At 44.4% G+C, this 21,726-nt stretch overlaps 2 protein-coding genes across 19 annotated transcripts in view; one reads left to right on the forward strand and one right to left on the reverse strand.

Annotated features, from left to right (window-relative positions):
- The first annotated feature begins 972 nt into the window (after window positions 1-972).
- TRAFD1 (TRAF-type zinc finger domain containing 1) lies at window positions 973-17,881 on the forward strand. 4 transcript variants are annotated; one of them, XM_036353405.1, is made up of 12 exons: window positions 973-1,112; window positions 3,743-3,808; window positions 8,847-8,982; window positions 9,095-9,148; window positions 10,724-11,129; window positions 11,537-11,734; window positions 12,941-13,017; window positions 14,187-14,420; window positions 15,388-15,508; window positions 16,127-16,457; window positions 16,698-16,770; window positions 17,006-17,881. In XM_036353405.1, exons 2-12 carry the CDS (start codon window positions 3,762-3,764, stop codon window positions 17,060-17,062), a joined length of 1,734 nt encoding a protein of 577 aa, XP_036209298.1. In that variant the 5' UTR covers window positions 973-1,112; window positions 3,743-3,761; the 3' UTR covers window positions 17,063-17,881. The 4 variants fall into 4 exon arrangements, with proteins under 4 accessions (XP_036209298.1, XP_036209300.1, XP_036209297.1 ...); XM_036353407.1 differs by lacking the exon at window positions 973-1,112 and adding an exon at window positions 1,363-1,482; XM_036353404.1 differs by lacking the exon at window positions 973-1,112 and adding an exon at window positions 3,209-3,423.
- Window positions 17,882-18,603: 722 nt separating this feature from the next.
- The window catches only part of HECTD4 (HECT domain E3 ubiquitin protein ligase 4), a 150,186-nt gene continuing 147,063 nt past the window's right edge, over window positions 18,604-21,726 (reverse strand). For 13 of the 15 annotated variants that reach the window (XM_036353395.1, XM_036353392.1, XM_036353393.1 and 10 more), the window contains one exon: window positions 20,606-20,742. In XM_036353395.1, the coding sequence (XP_036209288.1) occupies window positions 20,606-20,742 (137 nt within the window). Of the gene's footprint in view, window positions 20,743-21,726 lie in introns of all 15 variants that reach the window. The other 2 variants (XM_036353386.1, XM_036353385.1) reach the window with 1 other exon arrangement.

Genomic DNA, 21,726 nt, shown 5'->3' on the forward strand with positions numbered 1-21,726 from the left:
GACTTCTCTTACCTTCAATTAATATTGCCTGTTTTTTTAACTTTATAACTCTTGGAATCACACAGACTATCCTGCCTATTGACACTAAATATTCTGTCCCAGCCCAGTTGGCATGGCTCAGTGGTGCCCACCTATGAACCAGGAGGTCACGGTTTGATGTCAGTCAGGGCACATGCCTTGGTTGTGGGGTTGTGCAGGAGGCAGTGATACCCAATGTGGGCTGTGCAGGAGGTAGTTGATCAATGATTCTCTCTCATCATTGATGTTTTTATCTCTCTCTCCCTCTCCCTTCCTCTCTAAAATAAAAAAATATATTAAAAAATAAAACAAACAAAATATATTTTAAAAATATTCTGTCCTGTTACAAATAAATAATTTGTAACATGCTTTTCCTTCTTAGCACTATCTCATAATATTTGCAAGTACCTACAATAAAATCATGATTTGAAATCGCTGTATTTTATATAGGATGTTCTTGGTTATATTTAAATGTTTATTTATTTATCTTTTATTCATGAGGGAAGAGTTCAGACAATCCATACGGTAGCAAGGAGTGAAACTGGGACTCAATCCTCTGCCTCAGCCGCTCACTCTTCCACCGCAAAAAGCGAAGTGCTCAAATATGGGCAGAACCTTGCAGATATATTGCATGCCAGAGGGCACTGTAATAGCAAAAAGAGTGACTAATAAGTATTAATGGCTCATGACAAGAGGACAAAAGACAATTACCTTAATATATTAGGCGTCTTAGTAATGTTTGTACAGTATTATTCATGCAAATATTATTAGCCTGTGCCACAGGCAGTTGATAGGCCCAGAACTGGTTAGGTCTCTGTCTCTCATTCCAGATGTGCAAGGGCTGGGACTTCCACGGACCCGCCCCCGTAGAGCTCCGAGGAGCCAATCGGCGCACAGGAGGCGGGGCCCTGGGAGCGACAGCGGTGCTGTCCAATGGGTGCACAGGCGGGGCCGCCTCTAGCCAATGGACGCGCTCCTCCGCGACGGTCGGAAATGGTGAGGCGGCTTTGGGGGCCGTTGTTCAGTGCGGGGTTTGACTGAAGAGGCTCCGGGGCCGGAGCTGCCGAATCAGCCCGACGTCCTCCTGGTCGTAGGTGAGTGCGGCGGCGGCCCGCTCCTGGGGAGCTTCCCGCGGCGCGGAGGCCGGTACTCGAGGGCGGGGAGTGCGGGCGAAGGAGCTGTAGGCCCGGGGGTCGCGGCCGCTGGGGCAAGATGCCCGCGCCGCAGCGTCCCCTCAGGCCGTTGGTGGAGGCGGCGCTTTCTCCTCCGGGAACGGGAGCCTCGTCCGACCCCGGCGCCGCCGCCGCCCCTTCCCGGCCTTGGCCCCCGCGGCTGGGGAGCGCCCCAGTCGGAGCTGGGCCCGGGCCTCGAGCTGCCGGCGGAGGCCGGGGGTCGCGGTCGCCTAGTGCGGGCTCGGCCGCCGGCCGCCGGTTCGAGTCCCCACTCAGACCAGCTGTGTGGCGGGTAAGTGTCTGCCTGGACTTCCGCTCCCGCGGCCTCCGGAGTGGGGGTGACTTTCGCCCGGTAGGGTCGTGGTCCGGGGAGAACGCTTTCCCGTGGAAAACGGTCACAATCAATGTTGGCTGCTGCCGGGTCCAGGCTGCGGCCCTCCCCCCGGCCCCACCTCCGACGTCGCCGGGGGAGGGACCGTTGGGACCCGCTTCCCCGGAAGGGGGAGCTCCGCCCCCTCGGGCCGAGGGCCGGCCTCCGGAGTCGGTAAGGGGGCCCCTCCTCACCTCGACGCCTGCACCCCAACCTCGGTGCCTTCGCCCGTTCGCTCCCCACCGCGGCCCCGGGGAACATGGTCAGTTGTCGGCGTGAGGAACTGCAGGCCCCGAGCGGGTCCGTCCCTCAGCTGCCGAGGGGCAGGGCCAAACCGACCCTCAGCGAGGCCGCCCCACCCCCTTGCAGGTGGAAGACCGGCTTCTTCGCGGCTCCGAGGCGCCGCCCCGGGTCTCGTGGACCGGACTGGGTCGCCCGAGTCGGCCCTGAGAGCGCCCCCGAGGCTCCCCGGTTGGGGACGGGATTGATTTTCCCGCCAGGCGCTTCCTCCGGTTTCCATTTCAGACCGGGGGGGCTACCTTGACCCTGGTCACTCCCCGGATTAAATGCCACCCGGCCCGGAGGATTCGGCATCCTTTCTGTCCCTCCTGAGGAGGCTTCTTGAATCATTCTCCTTTTTACTTACGTTCTTCCAGATCTACGTTTACTTGTTCCTTCATTGCCTTTTAGGGCCACGGCCTAAATGGGTTTCCCCGAATTCTCACCCGCGATCTTCACTTCCCATTTCCTGGTCCGACTCTTGGAGCTTCGGTTTAAATGTCATCTCAAAAAGTTCTTCGCCATCCTTACCTAAAGTCGATTCCCTCCACTCGCATCTCCCTTTGTCCGTGTACTTTTCCATCAAAACACTCATCTTACGGTGTATCTATTTCTTTTGCTTATTTTTCTCTTTTAGTAAATTGATTTGTTGGGCAAGACACTATCTTTCTTTAATTTGTAAAGTATTGTTAATGCCGGGCACAGCGTCTGTCACACAGGGTCTTAACATGTTGCACGAATGAATGTGTTTTGAAAAGTGAGTTCCTTTGGAAATGTCAAAACCATTAAGGAGCTGTTTTGGGAGGCAGCATTTAAGACCATTTAAGACCATTTTTGTGTCATGGAAAGGCATAATCTAAAGTAAATATTGGTAATAAAATTGCCAGCACTTTGCTTTCTGCATTGCTATCTTGTTTAAAAAGAAGGAAAAACTGGGGGTAGGTGTGGCGTTGAGCGGGGGATAGAGGGGTTAATTGGTGAGAAAAGGAGACGTAATACTTTAAACAATAAAAAAAGAAAGAAAAAACTTTACAGTGGAGAAACTGGACAGACACTCCAAGTGATCAGAGTTAACGTCACCTGTAATAATAAGCCTGTTGGCCGGAACCGGTTTGGCTCAGTGGATAGAGCGTCGGCCTGCGGACTGAAGGGTCCCAGGTTCGATTCCGGTCAAGGGCATGTACCTGGGTTGCGGGCACATCCCCAGTAGGGGGCGTGCAGGAGGCGGCTGATCGATGTTTCTCTCTCATCCATGTTTCTGACTCTCTATCCCTCTCCCTTCCTCTCTGTAAAAAAATCAATAAAATATATTTAAAAAAAAAATAATAAGCCTGTTGACCTAATACGCTCTCTGATGTAATGCACCAAGGTGAACACAGCATCACTTCTGTGGCATTCTTGCCAGATATGTATTAATCATGAGAAAACATCAAACCCAAACTGAAGGACATTCTACAGAATAGCCAATACACTTAACAAGGTTATGAGAGATGAAGAAACAAGAAACATCCCAGGTCAAAGAAGATTAAGGGGAAATAACAGTGCAGTATGTGACCCTGGATTTGATCCTGAACCAGAAAAAGGGTATTTGTGAAATTTGAAGATCTATTGATTAGTTGCTAGTATTGTATTAGTGTTAGTTTCCTACATTTGATAATTTTATTATGGTTATTTGGGTGAAAAGTATATGGGAGTTCTTTGTGCTTTTTTTTTGTAAGTCAAATTATTTTAAAGTAAAAGTTAAACAAAAATAAAAACAAGGTGAAACCCATGTATTGGGTATTAAATAAAATGCACTAGTTTTTGTGACATTTTCTGTGCACTGTTTCTTTGTGTGTGTGTGTTTTGCTTGTCATCCTTAAAGCAGAAATGAAATTGAAAGTTCTCACTTCTATTTTTGTAGTTTTCTGGAAGAGCTAAAGATGGCTGAATTTCTAGATGACCAGGACACTCAACTGTGTGACAACTGGTAAGAAATTAATCTAAGAAATGTTATTGGAATGAGGATAAACTCACTTTTGTAAAGGGTTGGTTTATTTATTGGCAGGTTAAAATTAGAATCATATAATTTGTCCTGCAAATATATAGTTCTGAAGCCTTTTTAACAATTTTAGATAATATTGCCTATTTTGGTAATTTGACAAAGATAGTTGGTTTAGCTATCATAGTGTGGTGTAGGGAGTGATTAGAGTGATAGGATGAAGCTGGGCTTCAGGGCTCTGGTTCCTGCATTTAATTAATTAGTTAATGACTTTTGGCAAGTCACCGAATGCTTTGGGCCTCACTTTTCTGACCCATAAATAAGGGAATTTATATTTTTGCCTTTCTGGAAAATATCTTCATATGTTTTCTAAAAAGATACTAAATATATCATAAGCCCTAGCTGGTTTGGCTCAGTGGATAGAGTGTTGGCCTGCGGACTGAAGGGTCCTGGGTTTGATTCTGGTCAAGGGCACGTGCCCAGGCTTAGTCCCCCAGTAAGGGGTGTGCTGGAGGCAGCCGATCAATGATTCTCTCTTCATCATTGATGTTTCTATCTCTCTTTCCCTCTCCTTTCCTCTATGAAATCAAAAAAAGTATATTAAAAAATATATACATAATAAAAATGTTGGACTAGGTTAATTTTAAAAATGTATATATTTTTAGTGCCCCTGACTGGAATTAAACCCGGGACCCTTCAGTCCACAGACCGACGCTCTATCCACTGAGCCAAACCGGCTAGGGTGGTTAATGTGTTTGTTTTTTAAGTATGTTGCAAGGATTTCCCTGAGTGGCTGGTTGTCTAGGGGTTGATTGGGAGCAAGGGTGAATGATCTTGGCTCTATATATAGTAGTGAGAGAGCATTTGGACCAATGTAGCTGAACTGTTTTTATAAAGGATTTTGCTGGAAGAATGTTCAATTGCTTTAAAAAAATAAAAAAGTCTAAAGACTTCTGGCAGTCCAGATTAATCATTATCATTTCATGATTCCAGAACTGTTAAGTGAAGACTGGGCGTAGTCTCGAATGTTGCGCTTTCTATTTTGGAGTTTTTAACCCACGTGAGTGACAAGAAAGAGCAACTCTGCTAAAGTGAAACTTAGGAGTGCAGCTCATCTGATTCTTGATTGGGGTTTCTCAAGAGCACTTGTATATTTTAGTGGTATATAAGTGCTCTTACTAAAGCTAAAGAAAGCAAAAGTGCCTGTTATGTTTAACTTACCAAATTGTGGTAGGAGGAAAGAGATATTTAATAAGGGAAATAGTTTGATGTAGATTGATGAAAGGTTCAAGTCAAATAACAATTTTTCTTTTTTTTTATCGCCTTTTTCTTCTCAGTCTTTTGGCAGAATTAGGATATAATCAGAGCAACTGTTGGTCAGAGTATTCTTTCCCTGAATGGAATTAAGATTTCATTTCTTTTCTTTTTGTTTTTAATATATTTTATTGATTTTTTACAGAGAGGAAAGGAGAGGGATAGAGAGTTAGAAACATCGATGAGAGAGAAACATCGATCAGCTGCCTCCTGCACACCCCCTACTGGGGATGTGCCCGCAACCAAGGTACATGCCCTTGACCGGAATCGAACCTGGGACCCTTGAGTCCGCAGTCCGACGCTCTATCCACTGAGCCGAACCGGTTAGGGCAAGATTTCATTTCTTAAATTTGTATTTTAGCTTTGTTTGAGTTTTATATATAGTTACTAATACAAAGTAATCAATGATATAAATAATTACAAGCAAACATCACTGTTGGTTTTATAAGAAAACAGATATATGACTTTAGCATCAGTTAAGATACTCTTTTTAAAAATATTTTAAAAATTGACTTATAGAGAGAGGAAGGAAGAGGGATATGAGAGTGAAACATCAGTTGGCTGCCTCCTATACGCCCCCTACAGGGGATTGAGCATGAAACCCAGGCATGTGCCCTGACTGGGAATCCAACCAGCAATCTTTGGTGCGCAGGACACCCCGTCAACTGAACCACACTGGCCCGGGAGAGATAATCTCATTTATCAGTCCAAGGAATCTCAAACCTAGAACAATCTATAAATAACTGCCAAAGGAATTAAAAATGGGGGGGAGGTAGTTAATGGAAAGCTAATGAAAACAAGGTTATTCAAAGTGAAAGCAATTTATTTAAAGAAAAGAGCAGATTAGCATGGGAGGCTGACTAAGCCAGCACAGACCTCCCATCTAAGTAACCCTGTCTAAATTCCGGGTTTTAAAATTTTGTCTTTAGAGCCATATTCCTATTCTCGAAGAAAAATTAAGGTACTCTTCAAAATATGAGCTGCGATTAGACCAGTAAAAAGAGTAGTTTGGCCTTAGCTGGTTTAGCTCAGTGGATAGAGCGTTGGCCTTCGAACTGAAAGGTCTCGGGTTCTATTCCAATTAAGGGCATGTGCCTGGGTTGTGGGCTCAATTCCTAGTGGGGGACTTGCAAGAGGCAGCCGATCAATGATTCTTTCTCATCCTGGATGTTTCTCTCTGTCCCTCTTCCGTCCTCTCTGAAATCAATAAAAAAAATATATTAAAAAAAAAAGTAGTTGTGATTAGAAAAGATGTTTTTGCATGTTAACTCTTAAGGTGTCTTCTGATTGGGAAGAGAATGGTTCTAGGGAACAAGCTTCCTTCAGCTTTTTATTTTTGCATGTATTAAAGGGTTTGTTTCTGGCTTGTTATGTTTATTGTTTGGGAGGCTACTGTGAATTTTACTTTTTTTTTTTAATATATTTTTTATTTCAGAGAGGAAGGGAGAGAGAAAGAGAAACATCAATAATGAGAGAGAATCATCGATCAGCTGCCTCCTGCATACCTACTGGGGATTGAGCCTGCAACCTGGGCATGTGCCCTTGACCGGAATCGAACCCGGGACCCTTCAGTTCCCTAGGCCAAGGCTCTATCCACAGAGCCAAACCAGCTAGGGCTGGGAATTTTTCATGAAGTCTTGGCTCGCCTTGTAATCATTTCTATCTAAAATGAAATTTTATCTTTAACTTGCTAGTTCTATCTTGGGGTTTTTAGCAGTTCTATCAATATATAGAATTGTGTTCTCATTTATCTCACTTTAAAACATCTTTATTTTATCTTTAGGTAGGAAGCAAGTATATTAGTATTTTGTCTGCAATCTTATTCTGGATGACATACTTATAGGCACCTTCTTTTAATGTAGTCTTTTCTTTAGCTAGCCTGTGAAATTGGAGTTTTCCAATTGTCAGATCCAAATGAATAAAAGGTTAGGCCTTTTAATACTATGTGCCTCTTGTTTGAATGTATATATATTCTTGTTAAATTTATTTTTAAATTATAGTTAACAAAATATATTAGTTTCAGGTATACTACATAGTGATTCAGCATTTATATACCTTACAAAGTGTTCATCACAATAAGTCTAACGCAGAAATAAAAATTTTGGAAGCAGAAAAACTATACCATCTAATAATTCGAGCAGTGAGATGATTCCTATACTATCCTGCTTAAAAAAAAAAAAAAAAATGACTGCAAAGCTGGAAAGTAGGATTGTTGGAAGACATTATCCAGGATACTTGCCACACAGCCAAATGAAACACATGTCATACTCGTTAAGTTTAAAAAACAAAACATTTCACCCTAGCTGGTTTGGCTTAGTGGATAAAGCATAGGCCTGTGGACTGAAGAATCCTGGGTTCCATTCCAGTCAAGGGCACATGCCCGGGTTGTGGACTCGATCCCCAATAGGGGGCGTGCAAGAGGCAGCCAATCAATGGTTCTCTCTCATCACTGATGTTTCTCTCCCTCTCCTTTCCTCTCTGAAATCAATAAAAATATATTTTAAAAAAATCTCACATTTCTAGACATTCAGTTGCACTGATCCCATCCATAAGCATGGCCTACTGGATTTGGCCAGGCAGTAACAATGTGGCTCCAAAGACAGAGCCAAGAAAACATTGGTCCTGCCAGATCAGTCTTATTCATGATGCTTCCATGTGCTACTTTGTTTTTAATCCTCACGCGAGGATATTTTTCCGTTAATTTTTAGAGAGAGTGGAAGAGAGAGGGAAAGACAGAGAGAAATATTGATGTGAGAGCAACACATCGATTGGTTGCCTCCTGCATGTGCCCTGACCAGGGCCCTGGCTGAGGAGGAGCCTGCAACCGAGGTATGTGCCCTTGACCAGAATTGAACTCAGGCCCCTTCAGTCCCCAGGCCAACACTCTGTTCACTGAGCCAAACCGGCTAGGGCCCATGTGCTACTTTGAATGGATTTAACACTGTTAGTGTTTTTTGCCAGATGTAGTCAGAATTGATACCTAATTCTTGTACTAAAGGTGGCCCATCCTCAGAGTTGTTTCCATAGAATGGCTGAGGTGTAGTTGGACTATATGCCTACGTTGGCTGGAAAATCTGCCCAGTGTATGGCTGTTATGGCTGCATCATGTCTGGAGGGACAAATTGCCCTTGCTCTGAGAAGTCATAGCCAGCAGACTATTGGGCCTTCCACAGTCATAGGGCTGCTGCTGTTGGGACCTCTCTGATAGACATAGCAAAGGATCAAATGTAGAGGTTGATGCAGTAGCTCCAACAGCCTGGTTTGACCTTTAGTGGAATAAATCTAATCTCGGACTGAGAGTGAAAATAAATGGTAGGTTTTTTTGTTTTGTTTTTTTAAATAATACTGGAGTGTACCATTGTGCTTTGGGGCATGGATGGTTTTGGAAAAGCCTAGCTCAGCTCTTTTTGGCATCTGACTATCTGACTTCATGTGTTGGTTGTGATCAGCTCTGACATCTAGAAAGTGAGGTTGAGCTTTTAGAGTTAGTGTATAGCAGTGATAATCCAGAGTGTTGCACAGAAGACTCAAACCTTCAGGAGTTGATTCTTGAAAGGCAGGGGTAGTAACAATCATAAGAGCTAATAGACGAGATATTCGCTAAAGGGAAATAATGGAGAATAAAGATTGGACAAGACAGATTTTCACGTGATAACAACTGTGACTAGATCAGTCAGTAATGCTTGCCTTTTTCTTTGATCTAATTCTATAGCAAAAGGGAAATTCCTTTGTGTAACTTTACCATCCATGAGATCCATTGTCAAAGGAACATTGGTGTGTGCCCTATCTGCAAGGAACCATTTCCCAAATCTGGCATGGAGACTCACATGGCTACAGAACACTGTCAGGTGAACCACTAAGGACTCAAATGTTCATTAATATGTTATACTTGCTATTTCGCCATAGCAAGTGAGCAAGTTCTCACAAAGCCTATTTATTGTTTTTTACTATTTATCCTAGGTAACCTGCAAATGTAACAAGAAGTTGGAGAAGAGGCAGTTACAGAATCATGAGGTTAGTGTCCCTGTACAATGAAGGGAGTGAGTTACTATGGGGCCAAGCGTGAGATTACAGAGCCACATGTGGAACAGAAAGCTAGTCTGGTTGTCTGTTCTCTACAAGATCCGTGCACATTGCCTCTCAAAGCCTATTTGAGGTTCTGTTTGTTGCCAGATCTGCTGCATGGCTGTTGTGCCCCATGCTCAGGCCTCAGAGTCTGTCATTCCCATTCTGGGGTTTGGCTCTTTGCAGCCTCTCTGAGCGCTAATCCAGATTGGGGGTTGCCAATGTTTATGACCTCCTTATCCACACCTGCCTTACAGCTTGTAATTTCATTTTGATTGGATCATCTGGATGATCCTAAAGAAATTTCTGTTTACACCTAAAGAAATTTCTCAGGGAGCATTTGGTGAGAGAGAACATAGTATCATTTGGTCCCTAGTTGAGATAAAACTGTCCATTGTTGAAAAATTTATCAAGGTATGCAACTTAAGATTTGTGCATTTCATCCTGTCTCAAATAAATTAACTTGTTAATTTATAATTTTAAAGAGTAATTTATATTCAAGGAAAAAAATTAGAAAAGTTATAAAAGAAAACAATCACTTGTAACCCAACAGCTTAGAGATAAATGTCTCACAAATACTTTGGCACTCTTACCTTTATTATTTTTTTCTAAGCATTTGACCTATGACTGAGGTCACATTAACAATAATAATAAGTATTTCTTTGGATCTAATGTCTACCTGCTACATAAACAACCTTCAATCAACTGCCCCCTCTTCTGGCTTCTCTCCCAGCTATTTCTGGGGTCACATTGGTGATATAGCCGTCATTTTAAAGATTTGAGTATAGATTATTTCCTAACATTCCTGCAAATAAAACTATGACAGTGTAGGCCAGAGTTAAAGAGTTTAAAAAATTTTTCCTTTAAATAAAGTTTTTACTTTATATGCTGTTCTGGTGAGTTACTAGCACTTTTTTTTAGAGTTGTTAAAGTGCTTACTATATTATCTAGTAAGTGCTAGTGATTATTTGCTCTTTTGCTGTTGAGTAACTTAAATCAGTGACATGTCCTTCATTTTCTGAGTACAGTATATTCACTGGTGATTCTTGGCGTATTTGTTCAATATAAGTCAGTGCTGTAATACAAATATGCAGATTAGACAAATCAGTGTCTTTCTCAAAGGCATTTTCTTTTCCACATTACCAAATCTTAAGACAAATTGGAATGGTAAAGGGAAATTGGGCTGGTGGAACTTTCATAAACGTGTCTGAATTGTTAGGTTTTTGCTCTTTGCTCCTGGGCTTATCTGGCTGCTTTTGGGTAACTTTGTAATGTGTGCACAAAATAAGTCAGCGTGGTTGAGTGAGTAGGTTCCTTCTAAAGTTTTCTTCCCTTTGTAGAACCTGGTGGCAGGGACAAAGCGAGAAGCCCTGACTCTTAAATTCATAGAAAAACATGGTAGGCAGGTGAGGCTAGGGTTGGAAGAGAATATTGAAGTAAATACTTTTTTGCTTTCCTTGCCCTGTACTAAAACATGCCTCTCCTAGATTTGCATATTAACTGCTTCATTACTCTGTGTTGCAGGAGACTGAGTGTCCTCTGCGGCTTGCCCTTTGCCAGCACTGTGATTTGGAACTTTCTGTGCTCAAACTGAAGGACCATGAAGATTACTGTGGTGCCCGGACAGAGCTATGTGGCAATTGTGGGCGTAATGTCCTGGTGAAAGATCTGAAGACTCACCCAGAAGTTTGTAAGAGAGATGGGGAGAAAAAGAGAGATGAGGCTGCCGTGCCTCCTAATGCATATGATGTGTCTTGGGGTCAAGATGGAATATGGATTGCATCACAACTCCTCAGACAAATTGAGTCTCTGGATCCACCCATAAGGCTACCTCGACGGCCCCTGAGAGCCTCAGAATCGGAACTTTCCCATAGTAGGACTACCAACCAAAGGAACATGACAACCCAGTTTCCAATTCAGAATAATCTATGTGAGTTGTGTTTGGGATTAGAAGGTTATCAAAATCTGTTTAATTCTCACAGGAGTCTCATGAGGGTAGGTAAGTAAGTGATAGAGCAGGGATTTGAATTCAGGCAATCTGACCCCATGCGGTAAACCATTATACAATGCAGAAAATACACATAAAGTGTTTAGCACAGTGCCTGTCTCATAGCCAAAACTCAATAATATTGCTTATTAATAACACAATTAAAATAGTATTGGAACCTTTTATCATGGCATACTTCATATTTGGAGTCCTGTGACAACTGGAGGGCTGGGCCTCTTTTATTCCTGCATAGATGCTATAAACCTGGAATATTTGTAGGCATGGACTTGAGCTAAAGCATGGCATTTCTAATGTATGTTGAGAACTAGTTTACTTTTTTTTCCCTCCAGTGGAAGAACAAGAAAGGAGTAGAAGCCGACAGTCCCCTATAGAGGGTGGTGAAGACAGTTCAAACTTGGACTTCATGTTGGCCCTAAGTCTGCAAAATGAAGGCCAGGCCCCCAAGTTGGCAGAGCAGGACTTCTGGAGGGCTGTGTGTGAGGCAGAGCAGTCCCTTGGAGGTCCCAATGCTCTGAATGACATAAAGGGTAGGTTTGTTTTATTTTCACTAGCCTCTGTCTCCACAGTTATGTGTATTTCTTACATTATACAATTTATTTTAAAAATGAAAGTTTTTCATGAGATCAGATTTGCCTTTTTTGTTCATTGCTTTTCCGACTTTTTATTTTTAAAAACTTAGAAAATAGTATAGCAAATATCTTATATACCCCTCATCTTTATTCACCATTTCTAGTATTTTTCTTTGATCTTTATCATTTTTCCCCTTGAGCTATTTGGGAATAAGCTGCAGATATAACATTTTATCTCTACATACTTTAGGATGTATATTTCAAGAACGGCATTCTAAGTAAATACACATAACATATATTTGTCATTTTTCTTCAGTGTGTCTCATCATTTTCAAAGTAATCTCTTTTACCTTAGTCATACTACAATTCCCTTTTTAACGTATCTTTAAATGTGTTATTTTTATATTGTGTCTGAAACTATATCAAACTCTTTTTGGTCTTTGTTGTTTCTATTGACTCACTCATGGTGGCTTGCTGCCTCCCTCTCTGTATGCACTCACACAAGTTAGCATTGAGTTTTCTGATGTGTTCCTCAGAATATTTATATATGCTTCTAGCAGGCACTGGGGATACTATTGATGGGGACAGTTTTAAACTGGATTTTTGGCTTGGGTTTTTAAAAGTCATAAATGTAGATTTTGGACTCAAACCCATGTAAAGGCCAAACTCTAGTTACTTAATTGAGAGAGAGGAAGGGAGAGGGAGAGAGAATCATCAGTCGGCTCCCTCTTGCAGGCCCCCTATTGGGGATTAAACCTGAAACCTGGGCATGTTCCCTGACTGGGAATTGAGCTCCAACCACTGAGCATACTGGCCAGGCTTCATAAGTCCTGAGGATTGAAATAATGCACGTACGGCTGATTCGTGCCTAGAGTTATTGCACATTTAAACTACTTTCTTAAAGAGAGTAGTGGGTAAGTGACTACTTTAATATTAGCTACTCAGGGAATGGTGGCCAGTAAATCTTTTTCCATAGTGGCATTTTTTTTGCTTGGGGTTTGTCTCTTGGGCAGTTTCCCTGGGAGGATTTACAGCCCCACAAATTGCTCCATCTCTGAAATATCTAAGGGAGTCACACTTTTAATTAAAACCCCACCAGGGGAATAACAGGTTGAATCAAATTTGTTTTTATTCACTGGCATCTGTGTGGCCTCTGATACCCAGGTGCAGCTGATGAGACCATGTTGCCTTGTGAATTTTGTGAGGAGCTCTACCCAGAGGAATTGCTGATCGACCATCAGGTGTGTTGTGAATTCCTGGAGAGTTTTAAGTAGGAACGTGTGCAGGCCAGAGTTGGTGTTGCAGGCCACAGGAGGTCTTGAGCCAACTATTTTAATAGGCCTGTTATAGGAGTAGCAACTGTGTTTTATTTACCATGATGTGGCTGACATATGGCTATGAGAACGTAGTCTTGTTCACTCTTGGAAAAAGTAATGCTCAGTCCAGCAGGCCCAGTTTGCTCCCTCCATGTGGTGACTATGTCTCTACTAACCATATGTAATCTGGTCTCATCTCGTGCCACATTTTGTTTATTGGAGCTGTACTGAAGTCCTTGCAGTTCCCTGGGTCAGGGGTCCTTGCACTTTACTTTTTCTGCCTGGAAGCCATGTGGCCTCCACCCCTGCCTCCTCAGCAGACCCCTTACTCGTAGACTTGGTTAAGACACAACCTCCAAGAAACTATCCTGAGTGACGCTCTGAAGACTAGGTCAGAGGTCCCACCTATGTGCGCCCTAAAAGTTCTGTGCCCACTTCTCTTTTAGTCTGTCACCCTGTGATGTGGTGTCTTCTGATTCCCTGTCATCTGCACCACTAGGCTGAATTCCTTGAGGACAGATTCTGGATTTTCCTAGTTTCTGAATCTTAATACCTGGTATATGAAAGGTGTCAGATATTTTTTAAAGGAAAGTTCTTGAGCCATTTAAGAACGATTAGAGAATATTAGACTTTGTTTTAGGATTGCCTAGTGGAGGGAACTATTTTTCCCCTCCACACTCTTACTCTGATTTGGATTGGCTTAGTCTAGCATTTCCAAAACTTAAGCAACCCCATAAGTGGAATAATACATATTTAAATAAACCTAGTTTTTGGTTTGGGAGCAGCATAAGAAAATCCATTAACAAGATAAGAAAGAATATTTGGTTCTCTCTCGCTATATGGTTGTGAGAAGAATCTTGAATCTTTCCAATTAATTTAAAAAGAATAATCATATGAACACAGTAAAAAGGGAAAAAGCACAGAAATGTTTAAAAGTAAAGTGAGCATTCCATCTGCATTTCCCTGACCCTTTCTAGTTCCTCTCCTCAGTGTTAAGCCTTACTAAAATTTTATGACTCCTAGAAAATATTTTAGTAATTTTTTAAACTTTTTTTAACCCCCTTCTCCCCCCGCCCTTTTTTTTTTTGAGACAGACAAGCTGTAACCCTTCCCGTGCCTTACCTTCATTTAACATGGGTAGTACTTCCCTCAAAGAGGTGGAGGAGGACCCTGATGTCATCTTCCAGAGGTTTCTGCAGCAGGCTACAAGTAACCAGTTCAACTCTTTGATGGGCCTGAGCAATGCACCCTCTGTGGAGGGCGGAATCATCATCCCATGTGAATTCTGTGGGGTCCAGCTGGAGGAGGAGGTGCTGTTCCATCACCAGGTAAAAGTTCCTGAAGAACCTGTCCACTTCACTCCATGCTGATCCCATGAGTGAACCTGGGGCTTTCAGAGCTGAGAATGCTTTTTTAGTGTTTAAGTTGCATACATACCTGACGTGGCTACTGGACATGCCCTGTTTTGTGAGCTTTCTTTACCATCTGGCAACTGAAATCATGTCACTAGCTAAGGACCAAGGAGTCAGGACTCATATGCAGGTGTGGAGAACTTGTCAGCATGGTTGAGATGAGAGCTCTCCTGATGTCACTAATATATTCTACTTTTGATCAGGCAGATTCTTTCTGTTGTGGTATTTGAGGCTTGCATTTCAGGAGACCTTGGGGCTAGTTCTACTATTGACCTTGGGTAGATCCTGTTCCCTCACTGGGGATATCTGTAAATGAAGGAGTTAGACTAGACAATTTGAAGTCCTTTCTCAGCTTTTGCTAGGATTCAGATCTGTTAGGAGGGAATACAATTTTCTGCCAACTCCCTGTTTGTTATAAGGAGCTAATACTCCAGGTGTGTTCAGGATCGTTTCTGTAGTTGATGCCATTTAGCTGTTGCTAGAACACCACACATTTCATTCGTGTAAATAAAGACTTCTGCTTTTGGATCAAGCAGTAGATAAATGACTGCTGGTTATCTCCTACGGGAGATTCTGAAAAAAGCAACCATGCAAATACTCTGTGGTCAAAGTATAGGTATACTTTTTAGGGCTCTTGACACCAGCCCTTCCTGATCCCTGCACAAATCAGGCAGTGCTTCTTCAGTGCCTTGGGTGCTAATAGCAATGATTGCTCCTTTCTAGATGCGTTTCCTTAGTCTTAGGCCCTTCCTCTCAGTGGTTGTTAAAGACCCCGAATAAGGTGTGTTCCCCTAACCTGCTGCTCCTTCCTTTCTTCCCACTGCTCCCTCTCCAAGAAATGACTCCGCCCGGAGGTACTAATTTTTTTGTTTTGTTTTGTTAGGACCAGTGTGACCAACGCCCAGCCACAGCAAACAACCATGTGATGGAGGAGATTCCTAGACAGGATTTCCAGTCTCGAGAGACCTCACCAGAGCTGCCCAAGAGGCGTGTCAGACACCAGGGTATTAGCCAGGGCTGAGCCAAAGCTGCAGGTCTGCTGCTGACACGGGCCTGTTTACCGTTTCTCATCCGCTACTCTAACATGGGGGTCCCCTGAATCCTGAACCAAGCACAGAAGGATCTCACTACTAGCGGTTGTGGTCCCATGTTAGACTGAGCGGTCTTGAGTGTAGGCTTAGAGGGTACTGGGTTGGTAGTCCGTGATTACTCAGCTGTAGCTTTCATCAGTGGACTATTTGGAGATAACTTTTAGGCCCCTGCCTCTAGTTGAAATTAGCTTAGGATATTCAATCATCATCATCATTATTATTAAAGAGTCTCAGGGACTAGGCAGGTAAACTGTTTTTCAAACTCGCTACAAAGCCAGTTAGACATTACTTTTCAAGGTTGCTTACACATCATTGTTGGTTAGTTATATGAGGACTCAAATAATAAGTATAAAGTGTGGACAAAGGTGTTCCCAACCCTGTCTGGACACTTGGGTTTCAGCAGCCTTTAGATGAGAGGCAGTTCTACCCAGAATTCTGTTCTACCCAGAATCTTCATGTTCCTGCTCCAACTCCAGCACTAATAGCAAGAGCAGTCTTTCCCCTAAAACTGGTTCTCTCTTCTCTTTTCAGGAGACCTGTCTTCTGGTTACATGGATGATATTAAGCAGGAAACTGCTAAAGTGCCCACCTACCCTCTTCCCCCTAGCAGACCCATTAACAATATGATGGCTACCTGTAACCGTGTGTCAACATCCACATCAAGCCCTAAATCTAGTTCCCAGCCCAGCGTAATGAAGCTCAACAACTTAGACAGCCAGGACATTCGGGGGCGGAATCGAAACAGCCATGATGGGCCCATGGCTGCCGGGCACGTTCCAGTGATTCGCTCTGTTCGAAATCTCTACCCAGAAAACCTCGCGCCCTCTTTCTCCCGTGGGCCTTCAGGGAGACATGGGCCAAGGTAATAATAGCTCAGGAGTGGGGCTTGTGAGTAGCTCAGGAGACCATGAGAGTGTGGGCTTTGCTTGTGCTGTGGCCTGATTCCAAAATGTTCTCTTGCTGTTTGTTGGGTATTTGTTGTTGGTTTGTTTTGTCTGCTCACAGAGAGCTGCTATGTCTGGTTCCAGCTGTTTGTCTTCTGAGTGGTCTGACTTTTGCTCAGGGGCATCTTAGAAACTAGTTTCCAATCCTTCTCTTTCAGTGGTAGGAGTGAAGGTGGCAGGAACTCAAGGGTCACCGCCACAACTGCCAGCTTCCGCAACAGGACTGCAAAGGTAATGGGGGATCCAGCCCCGAAATGCTCAGTGAGGACTCAGGAGCGGGTGGGTGTGGTATGTATGGTTCTTGAAGTCAGAGAAGGAGCTGGGCAACAGGCCGCTTGTGGCTGAAGGGTTGTTCGTTTGCCTTTTGATGAAGAGGTTTCTATGGAAGCTTGACTTTTCAGAGCTCTGAAGGTATACTGCCTGAATTTTCACTTTCTATGTGGGCTTTTGTTTGTGTTTTCAATAGGCAAAACCCCCCAAGCAACAGGGAGCTGGTGATGCTGAGGAGGAAGAGGAGGAGTAATGGTGTCTGCGAGAACCTGCACGGGTTCCATTTCTCTGCGCAGCCGCAGTGCAGGCCCTGCCTCTCGGGCTCTGTGGGCAGGGGAGATTTTAGATTTAATTTTTTTTAAGATACAACCATTTTGTGTCTTTTGAGATTGTGATGTGGGAGTTTGGGGGTTGGAGGGAGGGCTAGCAGGGAAGCTGTTAAGAGATTTCTTGTTTCAGCTTTAGCTGCTGCCTTTTGGCAGCACAAATACAACTTATGGCCTCTCAGCCCACCAGGGCTCCTCTTTTGACATACTGTCACCACTGTTTCTTGGTGCTGTGTGGTCCTGGTGGAGAGAGGAGAGGGTGTGGAAACCTGGTATTCACCAGTAAAGTGATTCTTTTTCCTGCAGGGACCTAAGCTTGGGAACTTTTGGGTAACCTCCTGTGTGCTGCCCCTCCCCACTCTAGAATTGGGACTCTGGTTTATGTGTGGAGCAGCTCTGAGAAGGTGTTCAGGTCAGTTGCAATATATATTAGGAACAGGCTTTTGGAGATGAGTTGAACTAGAAAGGACTTGGGCTTTGTTTTAATCTTCTTTGGCATTTGGCATCACTGCCTTCTGTTTCGGTGGGGAAATGGCTCCTTTGTCTTTACTGCCTTCTGATGGAGACAGTGAGGGACACCCTGTCCCTGCTAGGGCCTTGCTGGGCTCTGCCTGACTGGGACTGAAGCCTAAGCTCTGTGACTTAACTATAAACCAAGTATCAGAGCCCCCTCCCTCTTTTTATTTTATTATTATTATAATTATTAACATCCTTGTAATAGAAATAAAGTTTGTACTTGAAGTTTACCTGAGTCTTGTGGTTCCTTCTGTGCACTCTGGAGACCTCAGGGAGTGTGGGGAAGCGGAGCAGGACTAGTCTTTCTCTGCTTCCTGGAACCCTAGCAGATCCAGGGGTAGCTCCTCCTCAGAGCCACCATGGAAAACAGTAAGGAGGTTCTTCAAAAAATTAAAAATAGAACTACCGGATGGTCCTGCAATCCCACTTTTGGGTATTGATCAGAAGAAATCTAAAACACTCATTTGAAAAGATAGGTGTACCCTTATCTTACCCAAGCATTACTTACCCAAGACATGGAAGCAACCTAAGTGTCTGTCGGTAGATAAATGGATAAAGAAGATAAGGTGTAAATGTACAACAGAATATTACTCGGCCATAAAAAATGAAATACTGCCATTTGCGACAACATGGATGGACCTAATGAAGAAACTCAGATTCAGAGAACAAGTGAATGGTGGTCAGATGGGAGGGGGGTTGGGAGGATGAGTGAAAAAGGTAAAGGGGTTAGGATGTACAAATAGCCAGTTATAAAAACAGTCAAATGGGTTGTAAAAAATAGTATAGGGAATACAGTCAATAATGTAATTACGGTATCAGGTGGATACTAGATCTGTGTAATCATAAGATGCAAATGTCTGATCACTGTGTTGTACACCTGAAACTAATATTGAATGTCAACTATAATTGAAAAATAAAATTTTTTTAAAAAGAGTAGATGATCACACAATTCTTAGGGAAAATCAAAATTAGATGAAGATTATTTATTGGTGAGACTTTTTTCCTGTAGTGAGCTTTCTTTACACAGCAGTGGTGTAAATAGCATCAAACTGAATGAAAAGTTTGTTAAATGCAACCATAAATAATTATAATAAATACACATCAAGTAACTTTACAGCACATGTGTTTTAGGGCCAAGGTTTAGATCTGTCTGGACCTCAATGTGCTCTCTGGGAGAAGCAGTCATGTTAGCAGCAGATAACTCACAGCTATCATCTAATCAAGTGATTGGCCAACAGAAGCTTCCCAACCCCCTCATGGGGAGGTAGCGAACAGAATTCTGAGTTCATTCAAGGGATGGGAAGGGTTAGAGGGAACTAAGAATTTAAAAATACAGGAGGAAAAACCACTTCTAATAAATCCAAAGGCTCTTTCATTATGCAGAAATGAAACAAGAGGATCCTTGTCAGGACTACATCCTGCAGTGACCTCCAGTCTAGGGGGCTGTGGCCAACCACGTTCTCCAGACGGGGACACTGCAGGCACTCACCTCCAGACATTGGTCCCGCATCACATATAAGTGATGCAACGGGACGGTTAACCCAGGTTTATCTTTTCCTTGGGGCAGGGGATCTTTTCTACAGTGGTCCTTAAACGCAGTTCCTAGGAATAACAGGGAGGAGGTGGGATGCTAACGGCTCAAAAATCCACATGTTTCCAACAGGCAGAGGAAGGAGGAGCACATCCTCCTCTCACCAGCATTCACACTCCAAAACCACCTCTCAGCACTCACTCAGAACTTCAATATTCACAATATTATACAATAAATACAGTGATGAATTCTGTGAGAACTGGCAAGGCCCAAATGACAGTCCAACAAGATGGCATATGCTGCTCTTCAACAAAGTACCACTGGACAAAGACCCAGGGGGGGCACAAATGCACTGGGGCAGTGGGTGAGCTGGGCAGCCCAGCCCTGGCACACACTTACATGGGGCAGCGAGGGGGTGCTGGGTGGGCCCAGCCGGGGGGCGGAAGGACCTCCCTTGCGTCTCCATCTGGACTGGAAGGTCTTAGTCACTGAAGCAGACCCCGAATTGAGCAGAGCACCTCAGACAGCGCTAAAGTGGGCGCGGGACCCTGTCCTCAGCTCCTCATCCCACTGCAGCGAGGAAGGGCCGCTTCTGAGCACAGGAGTGGGGAAGGCTTGTGTCACGTGTTTTCCTATCCAGTCCGTCTGGAGCACTGTCCCTCCGACTCCAGGTGTCCTCTCACCTCCTGGAGTGGGACGCAGCCGCCTGCCTCTGTGAACCAGCGTCAGAAGGAACCCTCTGGTCGCCTGCTCCCGAGCAGCACTCGGGGAAACGCGGACCAGGGTCCCAGAACTGATGGAGAGCAGAGTCTGAATGGGAAGGGACGGGGGGACCACTGTGGACTTTTCCTCAGAAAAGCCCAGACCATGAACAAGGCTCTAAAGATTCACACACAAACCTCCCCTGTTTAGGTAACTGGTCCAACCACGTCAAGATGGAAGAAGGCCTGCAGGAGCCGTGTCCAGGAGAAACTCCAGCTCCAGGCAGGTGGGGCAGGCCTGGCCACAGGCTTGTTTGTGGATGTGTTCTCGGAAGGAACAGGACTCTGAGTGGTTGCTGGCATCTCATCGCCAGCTTCCTGCTGGGTGGTTCTGTGATGTGGAACCATCTGGGGCCCTAGGGCATCAGAATCTGGTGGCCACGAAGGACAGTGTCCAGGAAGATCAAATGAGACACAAACGGAACTAAACTACCCTACAAACACCATGAACGGTAGCAAAAGAACCAACCCATCACGAACGTACAAATACAAAAGGTTAAGTCTTCCAGGAGGCCCTGGAATGTGGACAAAAGTTCAGAAAAGCAAAATGTCGCCAACTCCTCACGCAGGACCCTCCCTGGAGGGACATGCCCGCAGCGGCAGGCTTTCCAAGCCGGCAGAGCAGTGCCTCGGTGACAGCCTAACTCTGGAGCTCCCTCCCTTCAGCCACTCAGGGGGTCTTCGCGGTAGTGAATGGCACAACGCAGTTTCTCCAGCATGATTTCCAGAGAGGAGTACTGGGGAAGCTTGATCATGAACATGCAGGTCTCCACGCGGATGTAGCGAGAGTCTGGGGAACCTACGGGAAAAACGGGGTCCGTGTTAGAGGGCTGGGCCTGCGGCCGGGCTCGGATCCCTGGGAGCCCTAAGCCTGGCTGGCCCCTCACATGGGGTGGGACGTGGTGCAGGAGAAGAGTCTGGAGGAGAAAAGGCAGACACACCACTGCTGTCCAGCACAGGCACCGGACTGCTGACCTGAGAGCCATCTTGTTGCAGACAGCAAAGGGTTTGTTTTTTAATTAAATTATTTTGCTGCATTTATTTTTCAATTTTTTAAAAAATCCTCACCCAAGGATATTTTTTCCATTGGTTTTTACTTATTTATCTTCTTTCCCATTGATTTTTAGAGTGAATGGAAAGGAGAGGGAGAGACAGAGAGAAACACCGATGTGAGAGAGACACATAGATTGGTTGCCTCCCACATGCCCCCAACCAGGGCCGGGAGCCTGCAACTGAGGTACATGCTCTTGACTGGAATCGAACCCAGGACCCTTCAGTCTGCAGGCCAATGCTCTATCCACTGGGCCAAACCAGCTAGGGCTCTTTTGCTGCATTTAAAAGTTGAAAGATTAAAACATGTCTAGATTTTTAGCTTTTACAAATATTAGAAAATATATCAATACCAGTAGCCCTGCGCATGAATCCATGTGCCAGTAGCTCACCAGTTGCTTGCTGCCCTGCCCCCTCCTGTAGCTCTTCGTTGCCAGCTTGTAGCCAGTAGCTCACTGCCACCCTCCTGTAGCTCTCGGCCCACTGCCCTGCCCTCCTATAGTTCCCTCCGCCCCCTCTGCCCCCTCCTGTAGCTCTCTGCCACCCACTTGTAGCTCGCTGCCCCACCCTCCTGCTGATCTGTGATCCGGTCATTTCGTGGTCGGTCGCTAACGACCATTTGCATATTACATCTTTATTATATAGGACTGGACCTGTATTGCTACTTGGTGAAGGTCAGGTTTGGAAGGCATGTGACCCCTGGCCTTTCCGCCACTTACATCTGGGCTTTAGT

This window comes from Myotis myotis, unplaced genomic scaffold (assembly GCF_014108235.1).
Source record: "Myotis myotis isolate mMyoMyo1 unplaced genomic scaffold, mMyoMyo1.p scaffold_m19_p_20, whole genome shotgun sequence".
In the NCBI taxonomy this organism is placed as follows: domain Eukaryota; kingdom Metazoa; phylum Chordata; class Mammalia; order Chiroptera; family Vespertilionidae; genus Myotis; species Myotis myotis.